At 35.8% G+C, this 20,229-nt stretch overlaps 1 protein-coding gene across 5 annotated transcripts in view; it reads right to left on the bottom strand.

Moving 5' to 3' along the window:
* Positions 1-20,229, bottom strand: part of LOC127852247 (RNA-binding protein Musashi homolog 2-like) — a 108,554-nt gene that overhangs the window by 63,164 nt on the left and 25,161 nt on the right. For all 5 annotated transcript variants that reach the window (XM_052386147.1, XM_052386152.1, XM_052386164.1 and 2 more), the window contains exon 6: positions 12,675-12,767. In XM_052386147.1, coding sequence (XP_052242107.1) covers positions 12,675-12,767 — 93 coding nt within the window. The remainder of the gene's footprint in view (positions 1-12,674; positions 12,768-20,229) is intronic.

The following is a 20,229-nucleotide window of genomic DNA, read 5'->3' as shown; positions in this document are numbered from 1 at the left end:
TATGTCCCCCACTACTATAGTGGGGCACATAAAAACAACTTCCATAATATATCTTTATGATTACAAAATAAATAAATGAAAAACTTTTTAATTAACTTCCAGTATATGAGCATTGCTTTGAGAAAACGGGTCTTAATGCATGTGCCGAAAGAGTCGTTCCAGATTAGCCTATACAGTCCACACAGGCTAAGACTTTGCAGACTTCAGCAGACTTTACAGGCTTATCTGGGACACCACTTTAAGCAAATACATTAAGCCCTGTTTTACCAGAGCAAGGCTACTTCTGAAAATACTACATGTACAAGGACACTTATGACTGACAAGCCACAGTGGCTGGTCAGGTTCTCAATTACCAATAAACCCCCCCCCCCCAACATGTTTGGGCATCTTTATGACCTCAAGATATGCACTGGTGTCTGGGAAAGGTGACTGCCAACACCTGGCTGCCTATGCAGGTACATAAACCAGTAATTTGGGGCCATACCTCAGAAGGGGTGTAAGATTACATTAACTGGGTAGATGTAAGCTGTTGTTTATACCTGTGATGTATGGACAGTCTGTGTTTACATGTACAGCCCTGAGGGGTGATGTGTTGATTCCAGATCTGTTTACTTGGAGTACAAACATCCACTTTAATCCAAACAAAACGTTTGCTTAGGAACCTATCTTGATGACCAGTAGCAGAATCTCCAACCACCTCAACCTTGCCTTCTATTTCATAATAAGAGCCCTGCCCTGTTAAAAGGGGGTTTAATGCATGTGCTTAAAGTGCAGTCCCAGATTAGCCTGTGCAGTTTGCACAGGCTAATTAGGGATGACACTTTCTGCTTTTACAGGGTTTTTTTTGGCCCGATTTTATAGCCGAAATTCGGCTATGTTCCCAATCCCAAAAAGTATACTTTTTTCCCAAAATGTGGCAAAAAATTCCCAATTTCCAAAAAAAAAAAAAAAAAAAAAAATTTTTTTTTTTTTTTTTTTTTAAAGATGTCTAATGTGTATTTTATCTCAATTTTAATTCAATTACATCTAACAAAGTATTATATGATTTTGTTCTTTTAATTTGAATGATTATAAAGGGTTTTATCAAATTTAGTATTTCCCTAATCAGTGGACTTTTCGTGTGGAAAAAAAGGCTAATGAATTTATTTTCCCAATTTCATGAAAATGCCGATAAAATTCCCAATTCCAAAGCCATGGGCTATCTTCCCAAAAAGTGGAAAAAAAACCCTGGCTTTTAGGATAGTTTTTGTTTAAAGAAAGTCTCTTCTTAGCAAAAATCAAGTTTAGGCAGAAAGTGTCGTCCCCGATTAGCCTGTTCGGACTGCAGTCCACACAGGCAAATCATGGACAATACTTTACTCCTAAACTGGAATTTGCTAAAAAGAGACTATGTATAAACAAAAAACATAATAAAACCGGAAAGTGTAATCCTTGATAAGCACTTGTATTCAACCCCCTTTTCACAAAGCACGGCTCATTTCATTTTCATTTTCTGTCATTACTTCTTGAGGACATCACAACCACATTAGTAAAACTATTTACAAACCCATTTTTCCACTTTGATGTCATAATAACACCCCTACCACTATAGCAAACCTTTCCACATCACTTTGACACTATCTCTGCTGTTACACTCTACTACCATTGAATTCCAAGTCAATCTCCATAGCCCAGGTTTCCCTATCATTTCCACTGAATTCCATATATATCAGGAGATATTTATCTGTAAAAGGAACGATTTCAGCCTCACTCTTGGAAAAATGGGGTTTTTTAACGCATGTTCATAACTGTCGTCTTAGATTAGCCTGTGCAGTCTGCAGACACAAAGGGCAACACCTTCTGCCTTAACTGGTTTTTCATGTAGCAGAGACCTCCATTAATATTTTTTTTCTCCAAAAAAGCGGAAAGTGTCCCTTATTAGCCTGTTAGGACTGCACAGGCTAATTTGGGACACACTTTACGCCCATGCATTAATGCAGGTTTTCAAGTGTGGCTCATAGATGTCCAACCCTGCAGTGATCTCTCTCTACCAGTTTCACTGGATTCCATATATTTCAGGAGATGTTTATCTACAAAATTAATGGCCTCATTCCCTGGTAGGGTCTCTGACAGCCATTCGTCAGTAGAAAAAGCATTAGATGATCTCAATTCAGGACGGATGAGCACAAGACCATAAACTATTGAAATCTGATTTCTTAATGAACACATTATTTTTGTTCAGTTTCATTCCAAAGTAAGACAGACCGTTCATTACGTTTTACATAATGCAGAGAGAAATACTCAAGTTCTTGAAAACTCTCCTGGCAGAGTTTGTACAGCCTGAGTGTGAGAACATTTAGGTAACTGAGGACTTCACTTTTGTTGTATTTTTCAGTTAGAGAAGGTCTCTTCTCAGCAAAATTTAGTGTAAGTGGAGAGGGTTGTCCCTGATAAGCCTGTGTGAACTGCACAGGCTAATATGTGACAATACTTTACAAGCATGCATTAAGCCCGGTTTTTCCCACAGCAAGACCCATATGTATACAAAGCAGCATGTCTTAGCTTAGGAAACATAAGTCTATTCCTATTTGCTGTCATTCATTCCGCCCCCATCTTATCTATGGTCACTAATGCTCAGCCAGTCCAGATATCATCATAAAACACCATTCCCTGACATCTGATCTGTCAAGGATCTTGCACAGGTCATTAGGGGTTAGTGCCTTGTTTATTGATCCTCTACATAAATCATAAGGAAATGCCATATGCCAGCTTGCTTGTGATAGATTGTGATCAGTGAATCATTGATTTCATGGAAATATCTGAGCCTCGCTATGTGAAAAGGCGGTTTAATGTATGTACGTAGTGTTGTCCCGGATAAGCCTGTGCAGTCCGCAAAAGCTAATCAGGAATGACACTTCTCGCATTTGTGATACTTGTCAACAAAATCTCTTTATAGCAAAAATCCAGTTTGAGCAGAAAGTATTGTTCCCCTGATTAGCCTGTGCAAACTGCACAGGCTAATATGGGATGACACTTTACGCACATACATTAAACCCCCTATTATCACTTGCAAATACATTGGGTAAACATGACAAGCTAGATGGTATGTGCTACCTAGGCTTTCAGTATGAAGACTTATCAATGTTGACACAGCCCTAATAGTTATTTACAAAACAGATACATGCCATGGTAATTTGTAATCCAATGGATAACCCATGTTATCAGAGGGATATAACTTGGAAGCCAGAGGTCAGAGTAATCTCATAGCCTTTATCTACCACTGCTATCTGTGGGCTGGTCATTTAGAGACCAATATCAGTGTGGTCAGCTTGAGCCTTATGGTCAGTCAGTGGTCAGTATTGAGTCTGAATGGACTGGTCAGCCTGTGACATTATCAGTTGTTATCAGTTGACCCAGTACCAGGTAAGTGTTAGAAGATACCCATCTGTAACTGTCAATACGTACTCACATCTACAGCAGTCAAATTAGCATGAGCCTTGCTCTGTGAAACGAGGGTTTAATGCATGTGCATAAAGTGTTGTCCCAGATTAGCCTGTGCAGTCTCTTCACATTAGACTCTTCACAGGCTAATCAGGGACAACACTTTTCGCCTAAACTGGAGTGTCGTTCCTGACTTAACGCACATGCAATAAGACAAGTTTTCATAGAACACAGCTCATACGAAGCAAGAGGACCCCATGCACATAAACAGGATGGATCCAATAAACCTGACAACAAAAGCCTTTAAACAACATACTAAGGTGTTGCCACTTTGTCCAAGACTGATATCACAGAGGCCTTCCACCCTGGATGTCTGGTAACAGACTACCAGACATATGGGGTCTGGAAACATGACCCAATCAGTTGCCTCAAGTAGGGAATTAATTAAGCAAAGAGCCTATTGCAGTTGGCCCACTGACAGCAAACCATAACTGCATCCATGGAATCCCTGACTACTACACTTTGTTCGGTTACTTCTGTTACCTTTTTTTTGTAATATTGCTATGCTTTGTACATAGCAGTTTTTGATACTTCACCACTGATGTGTTTTCAAAATATAGAGAAATATCCACTCTTACAATTCACCAAATATAGGAAAGTGTAAAAATTATGGGTATTCCTTGCCAGTTTTTATTATTACTATCTTCGTTTTAGTTTCATTTTTTCCTATACTTGTTTTTGTTTCTTTTTAATTGTTTTAATTTGTGTTTAAAGTTATTTATTTATCCATTATGAAATCACTATAGGCGACAATTGACGAGCATTAAAATGTTTTATTTTTTTAGTGGCTGTACATTTGCTGGAATCTACATGATACCCCCACTTTCTACAAAGCCAGTAGATCAAAAACAGACATGTGAAAACAATTCATTCTTTCACCCCAGAGAGAACAAAGAACAGCAGTGAGTTATCGGGCTGCTTATTTTCTCTGACACCCATTCTTCTAATGTTGCATACTTCTGTGCAGAACAATTAACAGGCAGTAAGTGTGAAGAACAATTTGTAATTGTCTGCAAGAGTCCTCACAGAAAATGAACAAGACAGGCTGAACTATAACAACCAAGACAGACTAACTATAACAATGTATAGTTCTGTATCTCTACAGCTAACTACATAGACAATGAGACCAGGTCTACGCTCAAATGGATAGTATGGTTAAGTCAACTCAACATTGGAAGTTAATGTCAAAAATGTATGTAATATGTTATGTTATCAATAAAATGTAACAGTGTTACATTTATCCTGAATCTGAAGAGCCATATATCTTGAATTTCCATAAGACAATTATTTTGAAACAAAAAATATATATCAGAACTTTAGGCTATTAACATCTTAAGAAAGAAATCTCCATCAATAATTGCTATTTGTATTACTTGTAATGCCACTGGATTAACCCTACATCAAATTAAGCCCTTAATTCCTGTAAACAGATAACCAATCCATGATTAATTAATCCAATGTCTGAGGAAGCACCTGCTACCAGACTGGTCATTATCTACAAGAGGAATGTTTATTAATTGCTGACCAGATAGCAGTGGTCAGTGTGGTGTAACCTGTCATAGAGGCTAATTGGATAATACACAATATTAGTGTGGTGTAACCTGTCACTGACACAAATTGCCTAATACACAAACTGCTGCTCATTTGGGGGTGGGGAGGGGGGGGGGGGGGTGATTGACAGCTAGAGCATGGGTAGGTCTGACAGGATGATCTTCTGTCATTATGTCAATTAGTGTTATCTAGAAATCTTGGATGTACTATTTATTAATGTCAGCAGATGTTTTCACCTTTACAAACCACTCTGAGAACCCAGTGTATTTCACAAAAATGATGAATAATTGTAAAACATTTGTGAGGAGCCTTTTCTCCCCCAAAAAATGATGAAATGCTGGCAGTATAAGTTGAACACCAGCTTTTGATTCAGTCAAAGAGACATCTTCACAGGAAAATCCCTAAAAAATAAAGGTAATGTAAAAAAATCATAAAATTGGAATTGTTTTCAACAGATCTATCTTTCTTTGTTTTGAATCCTGATGTATGATAGATATGTTAAACAATGAAACGTTTTAATCAGCCTCGTACTGGAAAAACTGGGCTTAATGCATGTGCAGTTAGGCTAATCACAGACAACACTTTCCGCTTAAATGTTATTTTTCATTTCAAGGAACTCTCCTCTAAATGAAAATCCAGTTTAAGCAGAAAGGGTTGTCCCTGAATAGCCAGTGCACACTGCACAGCCTAATGTGGGATGACAATTTGCACACATGCATAAAGCCAAGTTTTCCCAAAAGAGGCTCAAATGAGACCCAACAGCAGCTAAGTGATGCCTTGCTATACTATGGCTGGAATGCCACAACTCTAATGAGCCTGTACTAAAACTGCTGCAGATTCATACCTTACTGAAGGCTGCAATTTTTCCAGAATTTTTATGAGCCCCATAATTCAGACCACTGTTCCCTCATTTGAAACATCAACTCATAGCTTAATAGCTACCCAGGAATTTCTCAGAACCGCCTTTCTGTTCAGAAAATTTATTTATTGTTCACCTTATTCCCGTAGCTATTTCCATAAATATAAACACTCTGCAGTTCAAGTTTTCCATAGCAAATTTCAAACATTGAGATAAAGGCATTGACCCATGCTGCAATTCAAACAGAATTACCTGCACTTCTAAACTTCACCATGGTTCAAGGACTCAGTATTGGAGCAGCTTTCTGTCAGATTTATGTCAGCATTGGGAAAGATTTCAAACAAGAAAAGTATCCTAGATTGTACCCACTTGTCTTGGGTTTCAAAGGTCAAATTAAGGTTTACTGACTGCACATGTTGTAGACAGAGTTCCCTGATTTCCAAAACATATTTTGTTTTTAAACATACATTCACAATTATTTATAAGCTTGTAAAAGCCATGGTTTATTATTAAAGAAAAGAAAATATTTCTCAGATCGCAGGATAGATAATTAATGGACACCTTTCCTGATTCAATACAAAATACCTACGTGATACAAAACACCTGTTTGACTGACCATTACACCACAAACAGCCAGTATCCGCCAACAACAACAACAGAAAACCCCTGAGAAGAGGCCATGTCCAGGAAACCAAGGTATCGGTAATAAAATTATGATACAGTTACAACAGTTTGAGCTAAATCCTCCCACACCTTTTTGCAATCCAATTAAATACACTTCAGGCTGGATTCAATCACAACTTTCAGGTAAATAACCTATAGACCTTGATTCTATACCTCTCAAAACATATCTCTGGTGTTGTTTTTTAAATAATTATTGTTCCTTTTTTTTCAAAAAAATATTCTGACAAAGTGATAAATGCATTTATCAAGGTACTATATGGAAAGCAAAATATCAATCACAATAAAAAAAATCAGAACTGTCAAATTGGAGAAGTTGGCAGAAATTTGCCTACTAAATATTTTTTGCTAGAACTAAAATATATAATATACTGTGTTAAAAATATTCAAGGAATCTGTTTTTCTTAGAACAAAACAAATTCATACAGCAGCAATTGTGTCGGCACTGAACAAATTGTTTGGTTACTCAAATGATAAGTTAAAATCAAGTTAAAATGAACCATACATAACATTTATTATCAAGGCATACCCAACAAATCCAATGAAACTTAGGTGGGTAGTTCTGTAAATGCAAAGCTAATTGCGTGCTAATAACAAACTAGTTATAATATTTTATTGGTTAGAGTTCATTACATATTTATATAAACTTTGGGCTTCTTAAACCTGCTCTGAAGAATTTCCCCATAAAACAGAATGCAATATCTCAGAAACTGCCATGAAATCATTAAACAATGCAAATATCTGAATTTTCATTTAATATGAAGGTCCCATCCAAGAGGGAGGGGGGGGGGGGGGGGCACGGATGCAGATAATAATTAATTGGCAACTCCTGGTGGAAAATTGATTACTGAGCAAATGTATTAAAGTGTCCTGATAAAACTATCTTCCCGGACTGGGTGATTGATCAGTCATGGAAAGTGTGGAAGAGGAAGCCAGAGTAGGAGGTGGGAAAAAGGGGGGGGGGGCGTAGTTTGCTACTTGTCTGAGAGATATTCAATCTCTTACTATCCATCACATGGGCTTCAAGACAAGTGCTTTTATGATTTCAGAGATTTTGAGAATCATGGCGTTTTTGTATTATAATGTATAATGTATAAAAATATTTATTTGTGTGGGGGGGAAGGGGGGTGGTAATCAGGTCTTGGGAAAGGCTGGATAAAGTGGATTACATGGCTTAAAGTGTTCAAAGGCTAAAGGGAGCCTTCTGGTCTTGTGAATAACTCCTGATATAAGTTCAACTGTCTATGAAAAGAACAAAGTGATTTATAGACAAAACTTACCTACGAACACACCACATTTCAATGAACAATTTCAATGAAAAGAGAAACTGTTGCAAACATGTGACAAAGTTAACCCTTTCCCACTCAGAAGCAAAGTAAAAATGGCTATGTGCAAACATCATAAAACCAGAACAGCCTCGCAGGCTAACTCGCAGTCTGTTCAGGTTTAACGCTGTTTGCTGCTCATCAGTACCTAAGGGATGGAAATGAAGCCTTTCAAACGAAAATATTTATAGAAAGGACTTAAATTTAATTTGATTTTCCAAAGGACATCAATTGCGTCTAAGTGCATTTCTGTGGTAAAGGGTTAACACACCATTTAGCCCCCTGTTGACAGCAGGGGACCAGGGTCAAGGACTAAGAATAATTTCTATGTTTCCACGAACATCAGACAACTGTTATTTAAGACACTTATCACTGTCATAATTTACCTATGTCCTGAATAAATCCATACATCAATTATGTGACATTACTATGTGATATGCTTCACACAATATAACTTTGATTGAGAGTTTTGTGGGTATATACCTTTGCAGTGTCTATTGTGGTAAACCAATAAAATTCCCAATAAAGCAGCCACAATGTGCGAATAATTTCAATAAAACTTTATGCAATGATATTCACCCGTCAATATAATGATTGTAAAATGATTGAAAGATATCAGATTAACCTTTTACTGCTTATATAAGAATTTTGATGCTTGTGTAGTCACATAGAAAATAAAATTGAAACTAGAGCTTTGTCACAGACATGACGAATAACCCACCTAAAGAGCTAATGAAAAGTACTTAAAATAGGGAACACCATGCTGAATGTGTAAAACGCACTAAGTGACCCCGTGACCTAGTTTTTGACCCGGCATAGCCCATGTTCGAACATGGCCTAGAGATCATCTCGATAAAACTTCTGACCAAGTTTGGTGAAGAGCGGATGATAAGTACTTGAAATAGAGAGCGGACACCATACTGAATGTGTAAAACGCATCAAGTGAACCGTGACTTAGTTTTTGGCCAGGCATGGCCCATGTTCAAATATGGCCTAGAGATCATCTATAAAAAACTTCTAACCAAGTTTGGTGAAGATCGGAAGTAAACTACTTCAATTAGAGAGCGGACACTAGCTCAATGTTAAAAACGCACGAAGAGACCCGTGACCTAGTTTTTGACCATGTTGGAACTTGGCCTTAATATCATCTAGATAAAACTTCTGACCAAGTTTGGTGAAGATCAAATGAAAACTACTTAAATTAGAGAGCTGACAACATGCTGAATGTTTTAAACCCACTAAAGACCCAATGACCTAGTTTTTGACCCGGCATGACCCATAATCAAACTTGACCTAGACATCATCTAGTTACAACTTCTAACCAAGTTTGTTGAAGATTGGATGAAAACAACTTGAATTAGAGAGCGGACACTTAATATGGACCAACAGACCGACCGACAGACAAGTTCACTCCTATATATCCCCCTAAACTTCATTTGTGGGGGTATAATAAAAACCTTTCTTACTAAAAACAAGTTTTAAAGGCTTTTTTTCAAACCTCAGATACTGATGAGAATCAAACAGGTAAAATCTTAACCTAAGTTAATTGCAGGCTGTTCTGATCTGATGCCATTTTGACTTTGCTTTTGAGCAGTGAAAGGGTTAAGGGTGATGTGTAAGAGAATGTTATAAAGTACTCGTTTGGTGGCAAAGTTCTCTTTATTATTTGCATCTGTTTGTTATTTTTGTAAATGGATTAATAAAATGGTCCACAATAAAACTTTCTTGATAATCAATTTCATTTCATTAAATACTTTCCCAGATTCAGACAACAGACGTTACTACTAAACACACAAATGGCCATAAGGTAAATATCTATTTTTATTGAGCCAATTATATATCCATTTTTAAACGTATTTATCCAATTATTCCCTGCAAAATGTTATTATTTTCTCTCTGATCTTTATCAATGACAAACAGATTCAATTTTATTCCAAAAAAGCCCAGAAATATCTCTGACAAATTCAGGAAAATATTCTGAACTGTCAATCAAGTGTCAATCTACTCACCCCCTTGGTGCAAAAAGGTACCATATGATGTTGAAATTAGAAGGCACATGGTACATTTTTCCACCAATTCGGTGCACTGTTCCTGTAACTGAACAGGAATGTAAAATCTGCCATTCAGAAGGTAAAATCAGGCATTCTTTAATCCATAAATTTTTTAAATCTAACTATCATGGAATAAAAATAGATTATAAGGCCTGCAGACTTGAAATTTGATGTCAAACTGACTTGGAAATTGGGAGAAGTAAACATCATTTAAGTTGAGAAATACATTTTTTAGCATTGAACAGGCAAACAAAATGCAAGTTTATAAAGCCATTTGGCTTATGTTTGCATTGTTGAGGGTTTTGCTTTAATTAATCATATCACCAAGGTGCATGAAAAGCCTCCTTTAACAATTCTGAAATTTGCATCTGCACATCAAAGACATTTCATAAAAAGTCTCATGAACAATGTTTATACAGTTATTCAAGAGAAGAAACCAAAAGTAATCAAACGTTAATGGGTCCTGCATAGAAATGAAAATGTCATCACCAAGCAATACTCGCTCAGGCGTAGTTTACTGTGTTTTTTTTCAAACTCAGCAGATCGATGCCAGTTATTGTTGTGTCAAATACCACCCATGATTGGTTGCTATTTGATATAACTACGGTGACCAGATTTATCCCAGAATGGTGGAATTGTTATCTTAATTGAAAATATATATGGCTCTTCAACTCTGCTGGAGACTAATGCGTTATTTTTTTCCCATCAATTGATCCACATATCATCAACTTAACGGTACGTTTTCCATGGATTCAGATAGGGACGTATTAAGCATCTCTCGTTATGAATTCCAAACCGAGAATAAATATATCTTTGATTGCTTCTTATATCTATGATAGATGGCAAAGCTTTCACACTGTTTAATGAAACATTCAAACTTTTTTTTCAAATACTGGGTTTAAGCATTTCACATGTGGGTGATATTTACATAAAAGTAATTTCTTTTTTTTTTCACAGCAAATTATATCATTTACACGTTATAATAACAAGGCTCTAATGAAACCCAATTCTTAATGTTCACAAAATACGGACAAGTTTGTGGAAATTTAAACTTTCTATGGCCTCATAGCATTGAAAAGTAATGATTATGTGATGCCAATTTTGATTTCGCATTTACCAACCAAGGTGAAAATTGAAGATCATTTGAAATTTTTTAATTGGACTTAAATTGGTGAATAGGCTTACAAAAGCCAGGAGATTATATAATGATATGACTAAGTTTACCTTGTAAATGGCATCATTGTTAAAAAATAATAGAGCAATTTCTCTCAAAATTGGAAAACATAAAAACTATCAATTTAATGTACATACAAGAACTTGCATGTTGACAAAAAATTGTAATATACACAAGTTTCTGAAGCATAAAATTGAACACAGCAGGTAGATTTCTGCTCTAGTTCCCTTGTGATTTTGTTAATGAAATGCTCTGAATATATTATATTGTGAAACCATTTACTTTAAAAATATCCTACATTTTAGACCATTTACTTTTATTTTCTAATCTTCATTGGTTATATAAAGTTAGTAACTCTAATATGCAGTGTTGTTTGTTTAAGTTAAAGGTGACTATGTGACAACATTAGGGGTGTATTTTGTATGTCATACAAAAACCTGTATGTTCATCACAATTAATTCAACGAAAGACAGATATTAAATCATGACAAACAGAATGATAGCTTATGTAATTGTTACAGAAATATAATCTGAAAAAATCTATAGAATGTCTCAGCACTAATTTTCATGCCAGTCACTTGCCATTTATCATGTTGGGAAAAAACAAAACGATTTAACTGTCATTGGTGACTTCTACATTTCAATCAAATTTTCTGCTCTTATTGCTTTCTTTTTTCAGTAAGGATAATAAAGCCAACTTGTTAATAGTTGAATTTATGCCACACTTCTGTTTGAGATAGCATTTGGATGGAACTTGAATTGCTCATCAAACTTGAATTGAATAATAAATGGCAACTTTTCAATATAAATGAAAGTTATTTTGAGAACCAATCGAGGACCAATTATACTACACTCCACTGATATTCATAATTCAGGCTACAGTCCACTAATATTCAACCTTGATTGCTTGACGGCTATTTATCTTAATTCAGCAGTCAAGAAGACATCACCATAACATTTGAAAAGGAAACGGGCTTGAGGTATTTAAAATATAAGACATGAAATGGATAAAGTATTTACAACTTAGACCATGCTAAGAGAAGGTGTAACCAGGCGTTAACGTCAATGAGCCATCAGCATATATTATCCTTAATCTGGGCACGGTGTATTAGACTAAGTCTGTATCTAGGATGCAGCGTGTGAAAACGTGTGAACAACGTGAGAAAACATGTGCCTTGGCCAAACTTACGAAAGCAATCACAAAATTTGCTTTTGAAGTTATTAAGTCAATATAAATTGAATACAGGTTACATCAAATCGTTTTGCATTCCAACAGTAAAATTTGCCTACGAGTTTCAACAAATATATTTAGCATCCAATTAGCTATGTAATACAATTTGCACCCAAACATTTTTCTGCCACAGTTGAAGAATCTACTTTCTATATTTTATTTATTTATTTATATGGTTGATTTGATTTTGTTCAACATATAAACGCATTAGGCTTTAATATTACCATTTGCTATAGTTAATGGTTACAAAATGTCGACCATGATTTAGCTTATTAATAAATGCAAACCTATCAAAGAAAAGTAATATTTTAATAGGGCATTACCTGTCCAAACGTGGAGAAGTACTTTTTCACGTCTTCTACTGTGGTCTGGGCAGACAGCCCGCCAACGAATATCTTTTTGGTCTTTGTCACCATCTGAAGTTACAAACAACAGAAACATGAGCAAAACTTGTTCACCAAAATACAATCCAGTTTCCCCCTTGATTAGCCTGTGTTGAATGCACAGGCTTATCTGTTAAGACATTTTGTGAACATGCATTAAACCCTGTTTTTCCACAGCGACGCATTCTTTTGTGAATAATAATGATAATTATTAACACACCATTATCGTCTCCTTATTAACGCCATCGCAGACTCTAAATTGAGTCGTGTTCTGAGAAAACTGGGCTTAATGCATGTGCATACAGTGTTGTCCCAGAATCAGGGACAACTTCTTCCGCTTTTATGACATTTTTCGTTTAAATGAAGTCTCTTCTTAGCAAAATCCTATTTTGGCGGAAAGTGTCTTCCCTAATTAGCATGTGCGGAATGCGCAGGCTAATCTGGGACGACACTTTACGCACATGCATTAAGCCCTGTTTTCTCAGAACACGACTCAATTGGTTAGTGGGACAACGACTGAGGCTTGAAGTCAAGTCATGTCATCAAGATATTGCCAGCATTGAACAAAGGTACATAGTGGTTTTTGAAATACCATTAATGAATGAAAATTATTTTGAATATTATAGTGCATTGAAAGTAATATTTTCTCTTTCTAGAAACAGTTTTTAAAAATAAATGTTTATAAAAGATTTAAAAATTATATTATTATATTGCTTCAATGAAGTTATAATGTTCCTTTTCAAATATTACATTAAAACTAATGAATTCATTATTTTATTCTATTTCTTAAATGAAGTTATATCATTTCCTTTCCAACTTTTACACAAACACTAAAGATCTTGGTCCCTAGACTCAACTGGTTGCGTGAGTTAACACCTACAGAAAAAACGTTATTGTCGACACCAATACTCATAAATAATGAACGCTTTCTTGGGAAAATCACCAATACGTCCTTAAAACATTGCACTCATCTGTTAAGATTTTGTGCTGGCCTAAAAATGCATACAAATTTGACGATAAATAAAGCATAATCATGCAAGAACATAAATGGTGTTGTTGTTTTCCAACTGTTTATATTCTCGTGAAATAATCCTCTTAAGAAAAGTCTGATGTTTGGACCAATATATGATGGGTGTACATGAAATTGGGCCATGCTCTGTGAAAAGGGGATTTAATGCAAGTGTGTCAAGTGTCAAGTAAGTAAGCCTGTGCAGTCCGCACAGTCTTATCAGGGACAACACTTTCTGCCTAAACTGGAACTTTGCTAAGAAGAGACTTTCTTTAAACTAAAAATATCATACAAGCAGAAAGTCTCCAATTTGCCTGTGCAGACTGCACAGGCTATTCTGGGATGACACTTTAGGCACATGCATTAAACCCCCTTTTCTCAGAGAGAGGCTCAATTCGGCTTCTCAGTTATTAAGGATGTTTTGAAACCCAGCTGTGAAGTGAGGAGTGTTAGATACTGGGTACTACCAGAGTTATTTCACTTCAAAACATCCCTAAATCCATGCACAACCTCTACAAAATGTGGAATTTTAATTGAAAACAAGCTACTTGTCATAGACTGAGAAAACTTTATAATTTTCTCTCCAAAATCACAGCAAAGATTGTTCAACATTTTTGCAATACCTTTATCATTTTACTGTACAAAAAAAACATCCAAATATCAAATTTACAAATTAGATGCTAAAAATAAATACTGTTAATGCATGAAAAATCAGGAAGTGAGACTTGTTCTGGGAAAAACGAGGATTAATGGATGTGCATTAAGTGTGGTCCCAGATAAGGCTGAGAAGTCAGCACAGGCCAATCAGGGAAGACACTTTCCACTTTTATGGTATTTATTGTTTAAAGGAAGGAACGAAAATTCAGTTAAGGTGGAAAGTGTCATCACTGATTAGCCTGTGTGGACAGCGCAGGCTACTCTGGGATGAGACTTTTAATACATGCATTTAGCCCCATTTTCCAACAGCAAGGCTCATATGAATTAATTGAATAACACTATAAACTGCTACCATAAATAATATACCAAGTAAAAGTCTATAGAAGACAAGTTTCTTCAAGAAATTATACGAGTTTTATACAAATCTCAGGGTCAAACCATAAATCAACCAAAAAAGGTATACAACACACTTAAGTGATTTACAACAAAGTCTTGAGCAATTCGAAATTGCTTAATCTTATTGACATAAAGAAACTGTACGAGACATTTATTTGGAACTGAATTGAAACAAAAAACATCCACAAAATTTATAATGATGTCAATACAAGTGCACGCGAATGTTTACTCCTGAAATGCTGGATTTTTAAGTGTCTCAATATCCCTATTTATAGTCTTCAATGATACGTGTCTAATATCCAAATATCCGCAAATAGGAATAAACTCAAATAAACGTGATCAATCAGTCGCCATGGCTACGAATTTTCAAACAAAAGAATAATGTCTGCTTTTCAGCGGAGCCTCTGATCTGTTACAGCATTTCATTAAATAAAACAAAGACATGAATTGTGCATTTGGTAGACAGCTGTGTCAGGGCAGAATTGACCAAGTAGATCTGCTGTAGAACACGCAAAAACCTGGCTTTCTAACTGTGTGCGCCTCTGTCGTAAACTGGTGTAAAATCAATTGCTTTATTACGAATGAATTACCCTTTAAATAGGAAAAGACATGTAAAGCATTTGTAATCAATGAATAATGAACCCTGTACAAGTTGTAATGACGTTGAATACCGTCTTATGGTTGTACAGAACAAACAGGCCTGGAAACAGCAGGCTCAGATTGGTCCCATACCGACAAATTGCCATGATGACGTGCAGCATTTATCTTCGTGACATATCATATCTGCCTTTTTATTAATGCCAAATTGTTATAAATTATAATTAAAATAAATTGAACACTAGACTTGCATCTTCATTCAAATGAATTCCTGATCTTTTGCTTTCAGCACTGTGAAAGCATTATTAACCCTTTACCACTTAGATATGCATTTTTGATGCATAATTGGAAGCCCTCAGAAAATGAAATTTAATTACAGACCTTTCTTACTAGATTCAAGTTGTAAAGGCTTTTTTTCCAACCCTTAGATACTTATGAGTAGAAAACAGCATTAAACCTTTACAAACTGCGAATAACTCGCAGGCTGTTCTGGTTTTATGTTGTTTGCAAATAGCCATTTCCACTTTGCTTCTGAGTTGGACAGGGTTAATTTACATTCAACTAATCATTTGTTCTTTATAGTGATATATAAATAAAACAATATTCCACTCATTATGAACTCATTATGAAAATATGTTCAGGTTTTAATATGACAGAAATATATGGTAAATGCATCAAGTGTTGCTGACAATGTTAGTGATGCACCAAGTGTTGCTGACAATGTAAGTGATGCTTCAGTGACTTCTTCAACAAATTCTGACTTCCACTGGAAATATTGTTTTCAGAGCCATTCCAAGCCCCTGTTTGCCCATTTATGTAAATGTATGCAGATGAGTCTCTCTCACCTTGAATGACAGTTAACCACTGAGCATCGGTGAACATCAACAGGATATGACAACATCCAGAAATAGCATATGACGTCTTTTTTTCTTACTTTTCTTAAATGGGAGCAGTGGTTTAATGGTAGGACGCTGGCTTAGGGATCGAGAGGTCCCGGGTTCAAATCCCTCCCTGACCACTGGAATTTCCTAATCAACAAATTTAACACAAACATATCTGAACATGAACTCAACAAATTCCTCATTTTTTAAAATCAGAAATCACCACATTAACCTGTTCACCAAAAAGTTGTTTTTTTTTAAACTGCAAAATTTCTGGCCGAAAAATATTTATATTTTACAGAATATCTAAATGTTGATAGCTCACATCCTTCTGCTTTGCTATCTATAGAAGACCTGATCTCCACAAAAAAGCATGCACCTACAAAAGTAATAATATCAAAGGACTTCAGTTAACCTTGTCAATTTACTTTTTAAAAGAATCAATTATATTTTTCAACACCCCAAACAACCAGCCTGTTTTATTGACTTAAACTTTGTCCCAATTCAAAATTGTCAATAAAGGGATAAACTTCAAGAGTTGAACAAACTTTGGCAAAAATCGCTTTTGGACATGATTTTAATAAGGGCAAGAAACGTACACTCAAAATTGAATTTAAATCACTATGGAAATGTTCATGTCCAATAAGAGTAATGAAACAAAGCATGATGGGATATAAACCAACAAATGATCATTACTGGGAAAACAGGGCTTAATGCATGTGCTTACATTGTTATTCCAGATCAGCCTATTGGGACACATTAGGCCTAAACAGGATTTTTTAGAAGTCACTCTCTTTATAAGAACAATTCCATTAATAGCCAAAAGTGTTGTCCCTGATCAGCCTGTATGGACCTTCTGTGCAGGCTTATTTGGGGGGTTACATTTTGCATATGCACTAAGCACCATTTTCTCAGAACACAGTTAAAATTTTATTCCTAATAACACATTTTTTTTAAATTTGTCAACAGAAGTTTTCAATGCTTTAAACCCTTTCCCCCATGAGATGCAAAGTGAAAATGGCCTTTGCAAACAGCATAAAACCAGAACAGCCTGTGAGTAACTTGCAGTCTGTTCAGGTTTTATGCTGTTTGCTGCTCATCAGTATCTAAGGTTTGAAAATGAAGCCTTAACAAATTGAATCTAGCAAGAAAGGTGTTAAATTAAATTAAACTTTCTATGGGACTACAAATGCTTGAAAATACGTATCTAAGTGGTAAAGGTTTAAAGAAATATTAATAGAAAGAGGGTGTATATCATCAAAAAATTCACACATTCAATCAAGAAATTTATGGCAAATATAATACACTTAGTAATAATACCTTGAAATGCAAATAGACATGAGATCATTAGGCAGATGAAATTACCGATTATGACAACAGGTTCAAACTAATATTTGCTTATTAAGTACACAACATTCAACGCAGATTTATCAATAGAAAATAAAAAATAAATTTATATCCAATCATATCATTTTTTGTTGGATATATTGCAGATATGTATATATCAATACACAAATAATATTCTTCATGCGTCATCAAAGTTAAATATGAGCCATAGACTGAAAGGAACAGACATTGATGATTTAATGACACAGTTGACAAAACAAATAGACTTACATTCCATGACTTCTTTTTTCTTCTACACTTCTTGTGATCTCAAATAAGCACACAAAGTCAACAAAAAACCCAGATGATTTTCAAAAGAGGTCTTATTTGCACAACAATTATGTCACTTTGCACTGACAAAATATCTTAAAAAATTAAAGTCTTCTTTTGATGCAGTGATCTCAAAGAACAGAGAACATTTATTGTGTAGGTTGAATGCATGAATATAAAAGTTTTTTTTAACAGAAACCAGTGTACAAAAGTGAAAATTTCATATGTGACACGCTCTGAGAAAATTGGGCTTCATTGGGTATTTTTGTTAAAAGAAGCAAGGGCAGAAAGTGTAGTCCCTGATAAGTCTGTACAAAGTGTAGTCCCTGATAAGTCTGTACAAAGTGTAGTCCCTGATAAGTCTGTACAAAGTGTAGTCCCTGATAAGTCTGTACAAAGTGTAGTCCCTGATAAGTCTGTACAAAGTGTAGTCCCTGATAAGTCTGTACAAAGTGTAGTCCCTGATAAGTCTGTACAAAGTCTAGTCCCTGATAAGTCTGTACAAAGTCTAGTCCCTGATAAGTCTGTACAAAGTCTAGTCCCTGATAAGTCTGTACAAAGTCTAGTCCCTGATAAGTCTGTACAAAGTCTAGTCCCTGATACGTCTGTACAAAGTGTAGTCCCTGATAAGTCTGTACAAAGTGTAGTCCCTGATACGTCTGTACAAAGTGTAGTCCCTGATAAGTCTGTACAAAGTGTAGTCCCTGATAAGTCTGTACAAAGTGTAGTCCCTGATAAGTCTGTACAAAGTGTAGTCCCTGATAAGTCTGTACAAAGTGTAGTCCCTGATAAGTCTGTACAAAGTCTAGTCCCTGATAAGTCTGTACAAAGTCTAGTCCCTGATAAGTCTGTACAAAGTCTAGTCCCTGATAAGTCTGTACAAAGTCTAGTCCCTGATAAGTCTGTACAAAGTCTAGTCCCTGATACGTCTGTACAAAGTGTAGTCCCTGATAAGTCTGTACAAAGTGTAGTCCCTGATAAGTCTGTACAAAGTGTAGTCCCTGATAAGTCTGTACAAAGTGTAGTCCCTGATAAGTCTGTACAAAGTCTAGTCCCTGATAAGTCTGTACAAAGTCTAGTCCCTGATAAGTCTGTACAAAGTCTAGTCCCTGATAAGTCTGTACAAAGTCTAGTCCCTGATAAGTCTGTACAAAGTCTAGTCCCTGATAAGTCTGTACAAAGTCTAGTCCCTGATACGTCTGTACAAAGTGTAGTCCCTGATAAGTCTGTACAAAGTGTAGTCCCTGATACGTCTGTACAAAGTGTAGTCCCTGATAAGTCTGTACAAAGTGTAGTCCCTGATAAGTCTGTACAAAGTGTAGTCCCTGATACGTCTGTACAAAGTGTAGTCCCTGATAAGTCTGTACAAAGTGTAGTCCCTGATAAGTCTGTACAAAGTGTAGTCCCTGATAAGTCTGTACGGACTTCAAAGGCTAATCAGGGACGGACACTTTCCGCGGGCTGCACAGGCCAATCTGGGACGACACTTTACTCACATGCCTTAAACCCCTTTTTCACACAGAATGGCCCATATATTAAAATTCTTTGAGAGTTTTTCCTTGATGGTTTATTGACAGGCTTCCTGATGTTCAGCATCTTCTAACCTGGAATTATCAGGTCTCCTGTGGGCTCCTATCTCATCCAAAGATTTCTGAATCTTCATTTTGAGGAAACACCCAGTGATTCTGCACTCAGATTATATCTCCAGCCAAGATACAGCCTGTTTTAATCCCTTCATTATAACATTCTGTTTCCTTATATCTGGGCACAGTATTTTTTTAGCAAGTTTTTATCAGTCAAAAGATAGAATCAGAGACATCAGAAAACTGTTATTTCTTAGTCATCTATTGGTTAATAGGCAATTAAACTTCAACTGAGAACCCAGGAAGCCAGATTGTCTTAGAAGAACTAAATCATAGTAACTTCTATAAAGATGACAGCCAGTTCACACCTTGTTGCACCAATCCAATCAAAGTACAAGTAGGGGCCTTGTTTTTTCCCCAAAGCACTTGATTAGGATGGGAAAACATCAATAGGATGCTTAGATAGGGATCTGTGAACTAAGAAAACCCTGGAAGTATCCCGCAAGAATTCCAGTGTATGCTGCATTTTATGTATTTAAATTGTTTTATCAGTAATTGCAATCTGTCTGATATTAATCTGATATCTTTTCCTCACACAATTGTTGAGTGTTAAACTGTTGTAATACATCCACAAAAGTCTCACATGAATGTGATACCTCTGATCCTTAGTCTCCTTATAGTGATTTCTTACATAATTATGTATAATGATATCTGCA

Source organism: Dreissena polymorpha, chromosome 1 (genome assembly GCF_020536995.1).
Source record: "Dreissena polymorpha isolate Duluth1 chromosome 1, UMN_Dpol_1.0, whole genome shotgun sequence".
In the NCBI taxonomy this organism is placed as follows: Eukaryota; Metazoa; Mollusca; class Bivalvia; order Myida; family Dreissenidae; genus Dreissena; species Dreissena polymorpha.
This window is presented reverse-complemented; position numbering and strand designations above follow the sequence as displayed.